The sequence below is a fragment of the Salvelinus sp. IW2-2015 genome, unplaced genomic scaffold (assembly GCF_002910315.2).
Source record: "Salvelinus sp. IW2-2015 unplaced genomic scaffold, ASM291031v2 Un_scaffold8706, whole genome shotgun sequence".
Lineage (NCBI taxonomy): Eukaryota > Metazoa > Chordata > Actinopteri > Salmoniformes > Salmonidae > Salvelinus > Salvelinus sp. IW2-2015.
Window position 1 is genome coordinate 1 of NW_019949965.1, and position 9,395 is coordinate 9,395.

A 9,395-nucleotide genomic window follows, 5' to 3' on the forward strand; every position below is an offset into this window, starting at 1 on the left:
TCTACCTAAGGCTATTCAGCATTAAGCATTGTTACAGTGATGACTGGAGGGCCTGTGACGGTGATGACCCTTGTTCTCTGTGCTCCACAGAACGCTTTGTGAGTATAATGGTGCCCGTGTCCCCGGGGGAGAGGGACTCATGGGGGGCCATCGCAGGCATCGTGCTGCTGGTCATGCTGGTGGTGCTGCTGCTGGCCCTGCTACTGCTCTACCGCCGCCGGCAGAAAGACAAGCAAGCCAACACACCGACAGTCTCCTTCTCCACCTCACGCACCGTCAACTCCGAATACGCAATACCAGGTACTGTATTGATACAGCGTTGGTTTAAAAGATTAGGTTAAAAAACAAATGTTTGCGAATAGTTTGACCACATAATATATCCATACTGTAGCGCTGGCTAGGTTACAGTTTCGGTTAGGATTCATACACAGTAATGTATTTTATATACAGTGCTTGTTATTGATGTCATGTCCCTTCTTGCTCCTCAGATGTTCCTCACAGCTACCACCACTACTACAACCCCAGCTATCACACATTGACTGGGAGCAGACCCCCTCTACCACACGTCCCCAACAACCAGGACCGCGCCATCAAGGAAAGTGTCATTACCATCACCTCCGTCTCGAGTCAACTCTGTTACACCCCTGTGTCCTTTATACAGGATATGCTCGTTTGAGAGGAGCTGTATGATTTCTGATTGGTTAATATTGGTGTCTTTCAAACAGAACACCAATAACCAGCTCTTCTGTGACGTGAAGAACATGGAGAGGGAGAGAGGCCTGTTCGGGGTGGAGAGCAATGCCACTTTGCCTGCAGACTGGAAACACCATGAGGCTCGCAAAGAACCAGGTCTGTCTTTTTTACTGCCTGTTTCAAACTGCCCGTTCTTTGCCAACTTTCATCCTCCATTTCATCACCTGGTGTTGATTTAATACCAAGACAGGATATTTGTCTTTTATGAGTTTGCTATAAATAAAATAGATTATGCAAAATGTTTTTTAATGTTTACAGGAGCTTTCAGCATTGACCGCAGTTATAGCTACAGTGCCAGCCTTGGGAAATATTACAACAAAGGTAGTTTTCCATGCTTCCTATATCCCTTTTCTCTTTCATTTCCAGCAACTCCAAGTTAACATGAAATATGCTTGCTTTTCTCTAGAACTACTCTAGGCAACATTTCCATCAATCCATTTTCACACATGCCTTCCTTTTGTGGCATATTTAACATAAAACATGCCTGAACTGTTGACCCATCACCAGATGACAAACTACATGTGACCTGGCTGACCCAGAGCCAGTCAGCTCCTCTGTTAACTTTTACACTCTGCCCCTTGTTAGTGACAGAACTAAAGGACACTGGGGTGGCAGCTAGCAGCAGTTCTCTGAACAGTGAGAACCCCTACGCCACCATTAAAGACCTGCCCGGCCTACCCTTCGGCCCTCCTGAGAGCAGCTACATGGAGATGAGGACGGCTATGCCCCATGAGAGGTCCTACACCGAGATCAGCCCTCCACCATTCAGCACAGCAACATTACGCAGAGGTGGGTTACTATACTGTTACTCAGGACCCTTCAAGACCCTTCCAATTTATATCAGTAGTATACACGGAATATCTGGCTATGCTAGCATGTAAAACAACAAAACAGACAATTCTCTATCACTATGTAAAATGTTTAGGTTTCACATAGCATACTCAGAAAAAAAATGAATAAATGTTAGACTGTGCAAATAGACAAATGAGATGGATGGGTTTCCGTAACACATGGTTGAATGGGCAGTACTGTTTTCATGGAAATGAAAGGAGGTCAAGTGAGGAAAGGGAGAGGGGAGGAAACCACAGGAATGGATTGGAAAGTCTCAGTATGAGGGCTGGAGAAAGGGTTGACCATAGCAATAACCTCATTCCTAGGCCAGGAGAATCATACTGTATATTTTATAGTATGATCCTTAATTTACCATTCACATTATTTGAGTAAACATAAAGACAATCAGAAATATAAACTCCAGTAGACAGATGACAATTACACTTATAATGTTTATTTCAAATTTTTCAGAGCGCAGTTCCCTTGGGCAGGTCCTGGAGCAGGAGCCCCATAATCACTATGACCTACCTGTGAACAGCCACATCCCAGGACACTATGACCTGCCACCTGTCCGACGCCCACCCTCTCCCGTACGCAGGAGACTGCCCCAATGACACCAGCCCTACTCTGAACATCACAACGCAGAAGAACTACTTTAAACTTTACTGCCATTCAAAAACATTGGTAGGAAGTTGTCTTGGGGTTATTCAAGGCTACAAAACAGTCAGTTGCAGCAGTGACAGTCAGGGCAACCTGAGAAAGACAGCAGATTATGCCAATGCTTCTGTCAGTGGGTTTACATAGTAACACTGCCCCCTGGTGGATTAAGGTGGCATTTTATCCACCGTTACACTCTTGTGATCCAGACTCAAGGGCCAAGGCATGTGGGGATAGGCTTTGAGAATGCCAGTATCGCAGTTTGAGGACATACATGCATGCATTCGAGTTTGACCAAACTTGGGATTCCTTCAAATGTTATTTTCATATTGCGGATAAAGGGACTTGGCTTTTGGAGCACATGATTTGGCATACAAGCCTTTTGACCAGAATTACATAAACCGGGACGGCAATTGAAAGGCATTTTTATATCTCCATGATGTCAGTAGTTTAGTATGATGTCCTCTCAAGCCCCTTTTCCCCTCCCCTATAGACAATAGAATGTCAGCTTCCAATTAGGGGAAATCCAGAGCACATTTGTACAGCTAGCTCCTCAGAATGTTTTTCAATGTAATCATGCAATATGTTGTATATAATGTACATTAAATGGCTTAACATTGTATGCACATGTTCAGAAGTATTTCATGCTCAGGTAGCTACTCTAATATCACACATCAAACCACAGATTACATTTTATTAAGAAGTCAACCACAAGACGGCATTTGTTGGGAAAATATTTTTACTTGTGTCATCTCGAACAGAAAAGGCTGGTAAATCATCACTAATACATTCTACCTGGATTGCATGGTTTTTCCATATTAGGTATAATCATTTCTTACAAATTCAATTGAGCATTATAGGACAATTTCTGTACAAATATGCAACTATAGCCAACATACTCTGTAAAATCTATAAATTCCATTGTCTTTAAAGACAAAATATCGCATATCTTTGGAATCGACACCTCATAATGCAAAAAAAAATACATAATTTCCAATGATCACTAGCAGGTATCAATAAGGCACTTGAGACATGATGAGAAAAGAAATATTGAAAAGTGACAAAAGTAATTATATATATATATATGTCTAGTAAAAAAGTATTATTGAGCTTCTCTAAGGTATGTCTGGGGCAGTGAGAATAATCAAAATTTCTCCAAATTGGTAGTGATAGAAATGTGTATGAAGTACAAAAAAAACTAAATGTTTCAAAAAGTATCAAGTATTCTCAGAAAAGCTTTACTGCTTATACATCCTATAAAAAGGCTGCCAGACTAGTGTACATGCCTCTATTAATATGCAGTGGATAAATCTTTGTAGATGATTGTAGCTCATTTTTGACATAGTTGTAAAGAAATAAGAAGCCCCCCCCCCCCCAAAAAAAAGAATAAACATGCCCAAAAGAAAAGTCACTAAGCTCAGAAAAACACAGCCATTATAATCCGTTAGTGGGAGAGAGGCCTCTGGACAATAGTTTCAAGACTACAATACATGAATACAGAGAATGTCAATGTAAAATTGGTATCATATGAGGAATAGATGGTTTAAGTTTCATTTAGGTTTCCTTCTCAAGTTAAATACTCTCTTCTGACCTACTGTGTAGTTCATTAATAAAGTAAACTTTTGGCCAGATAATACCATATAGTCCAACTACCCCTACGGGCCATTCAGGCTCAGGCTTACTTGTCCAAGGTTTACTTTCTATCTGTACCCATTCTTTCTGACACTACACCTGATACAAACAAAGTTACAGAACGTACACATTGTTGCACTACTGTCACGAGAAGGTAAGCATTGTACTTTCATTTAAATCAACACACTTCCAACTCAGACAATTTCTGTCTTTAGAGTCTGACAAACCAGAACATCTATTTCTCAAGCTGCCATTCCCTCAAACCTAAAAATGGAAAATCAACATTAGAAGGTTACAGTAACATTACTATAATCCATCTGGCAATTATCTCAGATTCAAAAAGCAAAAGAATCCCTACAAATCATATTTTTGTGTCTAGATCTGATGAGTTGCCCTACAGTACAACTACGTAAACAAAAAAGCGTGGCATAACTGTTTTGTCATACAAGACAAAGGTGAGGTCAGAGGTCAAACGAGACCGTACTCAACTTTACAATACAGTAGTACTTTGTCTTCCCCATGTGTGTGCTCATCTGGTTTGGGTTTCCTTTCTTTAACAACTACATACCTCTTTCAAGCCTGTGAAAACAAGTCACAATTTGGAACCTATATCCATATTACCATAGTTGTCTGATTGTTTCATGAGTAATAATATAGTGTGTATGTCATTCCATGAAAAACTACTGTCTTGTGTTCAGAAATATAAACCACTTGATGGCAGTGTCAAGTTTGAGCTCCTCTTTGTAACTATGGCTTTAGAATGACCAATCCCATCGCTCAGTCTAATACAAACCCCCATAATCCTCTAGCGGTCAGGGGGGGTTAACTCCACCTCCATTTAGTGATATTCAGGACATTCTATGGTAGTGTATTTGGAATACCAGGCCAGAGATCCCTGGTTCCAGCCCCCATGTCCACTGATTCATAGCAGGGTTTGCTGCTGTGCGTGTTTAGTGTTGACAGTTTAGACATGACGCAAAAGCCCACTATGGAGCAAAGTCCACTGTAATGGTTAAAGGTGCTTTCTGTGCCTCTCTCCCTAGATATGGCCCTAAACAGTGAAAGCATCTGCCCAGCCCACATGCAATAACTAGAATATACAAGCTCATATATCTGAAGTGAATACACAGCTCCTAAGCCCTTTGCCAAACACCAAAGGCAATCTAACCTGCAGATTATGTCATACAAAATAAGACAGATCATATATGAAACAAAGGAAATAAAAAAGTAATTTAAAAAAAGGCATCTCCCATCCATGTGTGGTGTGGGAGGTACTTGTCCAGGTGAGGTGGTGCCTGCCTGGCTTTACATGATGGAGCAGTTCTCCGGTCTGGGACCTCCCTGAGAAAGACAGGAAGTGACATAAGGGCGTTAGAGGAAGTGAGGGGACAGGAAGGGTCTGTTGTTATAACAGCAGGAGAAACAGGAAAACTGGGATAACAGTGTTGCTGTGCGCATGAGCGTACATGTGTCAGAGAGAGAGAGAGAGAATGAGGGGTGTTTGTGCTTTGAAACAGGAATAGTGTGTGTTAAGGGTCTTAAAATGTGTGTTAAAACAATATACATGATCAAAAAGATGGGAGTCCTACAGTACCTGTCTGGGTGAGTTGCTGCCCATTATGAAGAGAGGAGACATCAGGCCCTCAGGCAGACCTCCTCCACTGCTGATGGAGCAGGAGCCGCTGGACACCCCTGAGGTGGCACAGCTCTTATCAGATGGCTGGCCACACGAGCCACAGACCACCGTGCGGCTCCGCAGGTTGTACTCACTGTCCACACCGCACGCACTGTGGTTGCCCTGCAGAGGGAGACAGAGAACAGAAGGTTCCAACATTACTGGTAAATACTAACTGTAGCCACTGTGAGGCAGTGGTTCCTACATTTTTTAGCACTGGGACCCAGTAACGGTAAATACAAGTCTTTCCATTTTTCTTGTCACCCTTTAGAGAAGTATTTAAGTGCATCATCGCACACCCCTGGCATTGTTCGGTGACTAAATAAGTACTCTACATAAATTAACCTATTTTCATCTGAAACAGGGGATCCTGAACAACGTTTTGGCTCAATAGCCTTCCTCACAGTGCAAGTATAGTTTGAGTAATATATTTATCATCCTGAGCCTGTGTCTTTCATAAACAGTGAGACTCACATCATCGTCATCATCTTCCTGGAACAGGGTGCGTGTAACTTTCCTCTGTGCCATTTCCTATGGGAAATAGAGGCACAGAACAGTCAGTTTGTCAACCGGCAATGACGTGAGTAAGGTATTTTACCAAATCTCACATGTATTCAAATATGTAGGATAGGAAGTGGGATGATGTTGCCAAAAGAAAGACTGAACAGTCAACGGGACAATCGGAAGGTACAACTACAAACATGTGCATGTGACGTGTGTCTCTCACCTCTCCATTGGCGCTGACCAGGGTGGTTTGGAACAGGTCTCCGCTGCCCCATGAGTTCTGGGTCTTCCACACCAGGTCTGAGGGGGGGTTGTGGGTGCCGCCTGCTCCTGAAGCCCAAATCTACAGAGGGAAGAGGTACAGGACTGTCTGTTATGACCTCATCACATACTATAGTTACTTTACACACAAGCCCACATTGTGACAAACATGCTGCTCTCTGTTAGAATACACACTTCTCTCAACATGGTGTACTAAAAACTGAACACAAGCATAGTTGATGACAGTGCAGACATGACGAAGGTTTTACTCACTGTGACGGTTTGTCCTGCCTTGAGGTTGAATTTGGGGGGGAACTTGTAGATGATGGGGGTGCTGGTTCCCACCTGTCTCTTCACCTGCCAGTGGCCCAGAAGCTGGTCCTGAAGGAGAACAGATAGGCATCAAGTCTGTTTCAGCCAACGTCAACTAAAATCACTAGGTAGAAGAGATTGTCCTTACAACATCAACCTAACATGGTGTTTTACTACAGTAGCTTCCTTACAAAACCTGTGCATTTGACCATAACGGAAAGAATGCGACGCATCGTAGCAGAAAGCAGCCATTGTATGTCAAGCTGACCGATTAACTCCATACCTCATTGGCCTTGTTGCTGAGGCGGACGTACTTCCCCTCCAGGTCCACCTCGTCCACGGTGACGCGGCCGCTAGCGGAGGCCTGCTGGGCGATGCGTGTACGCGTCACGGCGCCCCCCGCCAGGCTGGAGGTCTCGCTGTCGTTGTCATTGAGCCGTCTCTTCTTGGCGCTGGCCGTGCCTGAGGAGTTGCGGGTGCTGCTGGTGGACTGGACCACTCGGGCGCTGTGGCTGTGTCCTGAGCCCGAGGTACGGGTGGTATGGGTGTGTGCTGAGCCCGAGCCGGTGGTACGGGACACGGTGACTCGGGTTGGGGGAGGGCTGGGGGACAGACGCAGTCTGGGGGGGGTGGCAGAGAAGAAGATTGTTGATACAAATCTAGTGTGGGTGTGTAGGTTACATGAGTTTATTTACTTCAGTCTGTGTGTAAATGTCTGTGTGTGGCTTTCAGTGTTCGTGTATGCATGATGTGTATTGTGCATATCTGTAATGTCTCCTCACCTCTCCTCCTCTCCCTCCAGCAGTTTACGGTAGGCGCTGATCTCCATGTCCAGGGCCAGTTTGATGTCCAGCAGCTCCTGGTATTCATCCAGCTGTTGCTGCATCCGCATGCGCATGTCTCCCATCTCCCTCTCCTTGTCCTCCAGGCGCCGGCGCATCATGTCCCGCTCCCGGGCCAGGGACTCCTCCAGCTCACGCACCCTGGCCTCCCTCGCCGCCAGCTAACACACAGAGGGTTGATACCCCGGTTAGACCAACCAAAAGTGCCATATTTGACAGAGATGAGATGAACTGCGCTAATACTTTGTATTAGAGCCAACACTAAAGCTAAGATAACAGCTGTCAGAGCTCCACAGTATGGAGATATATGGTAAGAGACTTCTGTGATTGACAGGGTGCAGCCGTACCTGTTTCTGCAGCTGGCTGAGCTGGGAGGACATGCCCTCCATCCGCACGCGAGTCTGCTGCAGCTCCTCGTGGGCCGCTCCCACCAGGGTACTGTTCCTGTCTGCGGAGTGACGGGCGTTCTCCAGCTGAGACACACACAGGGCCAGAGAGGTCAGAACAAAACCCTGATACATGTGTCTGTGCTAGGTTGGCACTGGGCCAATGAAAGGATGTTGAATGATGCATGGACAGTACTACCGATTTCAACTGGATGGACAGCTTAGTGAAATTAAAATGAAATAACACTACCGATTTGAACTGATTTACTTCTAGTCCACGTTTGAGCTGGCAGTGTGGACCCGTGGGTTGTGCTCCCTACCTTGGAGGTGTAGGTCTTTTCGATCTCCTCCTTGTAGATGCGGACCTGCTCCTCATGCTGGGCTCTCAGCTCCATCAGGGCCTCGGCCAGCTTACTCTCATAATCCTGCTTTGTTCCTGCACTGTCAATCTCCACCATGCGAGACTCGTGCCTGCGCTTGGACTCCCTCAGCTCCTGCAGGGAGATAGACGGTACAGGCATACTTGAGTTATAGAAGAGGGTGTGAAGAGGTAACCTCATAAAACAGACTGATCTCAGGGTTCCATCAGTCTGGTTTACAAGGCTAGTGAAGAGGACAGAAGAGGAAACAAAAGAAGGGAGAGAAAAAGAGTGAGATAGATGAGGAGCAGATCAGAGGAAAAAAAAGGAAAAGAGAAAAAATAAAGTTTGAGGTAAAAAGAGACAGAGTGAAGGGTCAAGGGAGAAAAGGAGAGATGGTGTAAGAGTGAGGTAAAGGAGAGTTTCTCACCTCTCCGTAGATGTTCTTCTGGAACTGCAGTTCTTCCTTGATGGTCTGCAGGCGGTTCTCAGCGTCCACTCTCCTCAGCATCTCATCCTGAAGCTGCTTCTTAGCGTCGCTCAGACCGGTCTCCAGCTAAGGGACAGAGTTTAAAGTTTGATGTTTAACTTTAGGGTTCTGTTAGATTAGATCAAACATGACTAATTTGTTGATCTGAAATCAACTGTCTAGTTATCAAAATCGCTTTGGCGAGGAGGAATAGAGGAGCTGCATGTAAGATGTCAATACATGACTGGGTGAAACTATAGTTCACTGATGTGACCAGAAGGTGGCGTAGGAATATTATTCATTTCTGAGTTCATTGAGAACGATCCACGGTGATGCACTGACCCTTGTTACAGCACTAGCCCCAAAAGTCATATTCACAATTGACAGTTTTTAAAAGTAAGTAAATAGTTTTTCTTTATATACACTGGAAGATTTTTTATTTTTATCAATCATATGCAGTTTGAACCCTGTACCTGAGGAGAGAGTACGCAGTATGTGTATGTTTCAGAGTTGTCAAAGCTATCCATTAGGCCTTTACCACTGGTCTCTTACCTTGGCTAGCTGGGCCTTCAGGTCCCTGACCTCAGCATCTAGAGAGCGTTTCTCCCCCAGGGCGGTGGACAGAGAGGCATCTTTAGAGTTCAACAGAGCCTCTAGATCCCTCAGCCGGGCCAGAGCTGCCTCCAGGTCCGACTCCTTCTTCCCATTTCTGTT

General features: G+C 44.8%; 2 protein-coding genes across 3 annotated transcripts; one reads left to right on the plus strand and one right to left on the minus strand.

Moving 5' to 3' along the window:
* The first annotated feature begins 72 nt into the window (after positions 1-72).
* Positions 73-2,649, plus strand: LOC112079621 (platelet endothelial aggregation receptor 1-like). Of its 2 annotated transcripts, XM_070442390.1 has the most exons (6): positions 73-300; positions 489-593; positions 724-849; positions 1,012-1,074; positions 1,339-1,542; positions 2,056-2,649. In XM_070442390.1, the coding sequence occupies exons 1-6, from the start codon at positions 108-110 to the stop codon at positions 2,196-2,198; spliced, it is 834 nt and encodes a 277-aa protein (XP_070298491.1). In that variant the 5' UTR covers positions 73-107; the 3' UTR covers positions 2,199-2,649. The 2 variants fall into 2 exon arrangements, with proteins under 2 accessions (XP_070298491.1, XP_070298492.1); XM_070442391.1 differs by lacking the exon at positions 1,012-1,074.
* A 2,077-nt stretch (positions 2,650-4,726) lies between these two features.
* Positions 4,727-9,389, minus strand: LOC112079620 (lamin-A-like). Its single transcript, XM_024145516.2, has 11 exons — positions 9,234-9,389; positions 8,643-8,768; positions 8,174-8,347; positions 7,815-7,940; positions 7,408-7,628; positions 6,909-7,245; positions 6,587-6,694; positions 6,276-6,395; positions 6,023-6,079; positions 5,468-5,671; positions 4,727-5,214 (listed from the first exon to the last, which is right to left on the minus strand). Exons 2-11 carry the CDS (start codon positions 8,721-8,723, stop codon positions 5,179-5,181), a joined length of 1,464 nt encoding a protein of 487 aa, XP_024001284.2. The 5' UTR covers positions 8,724-8,768; positions 9,234-9,389; the 3' UTR covers positions 4,727-5,178.
* Positions 9,390-9,395: the final 6 nt, after the last annotated feature.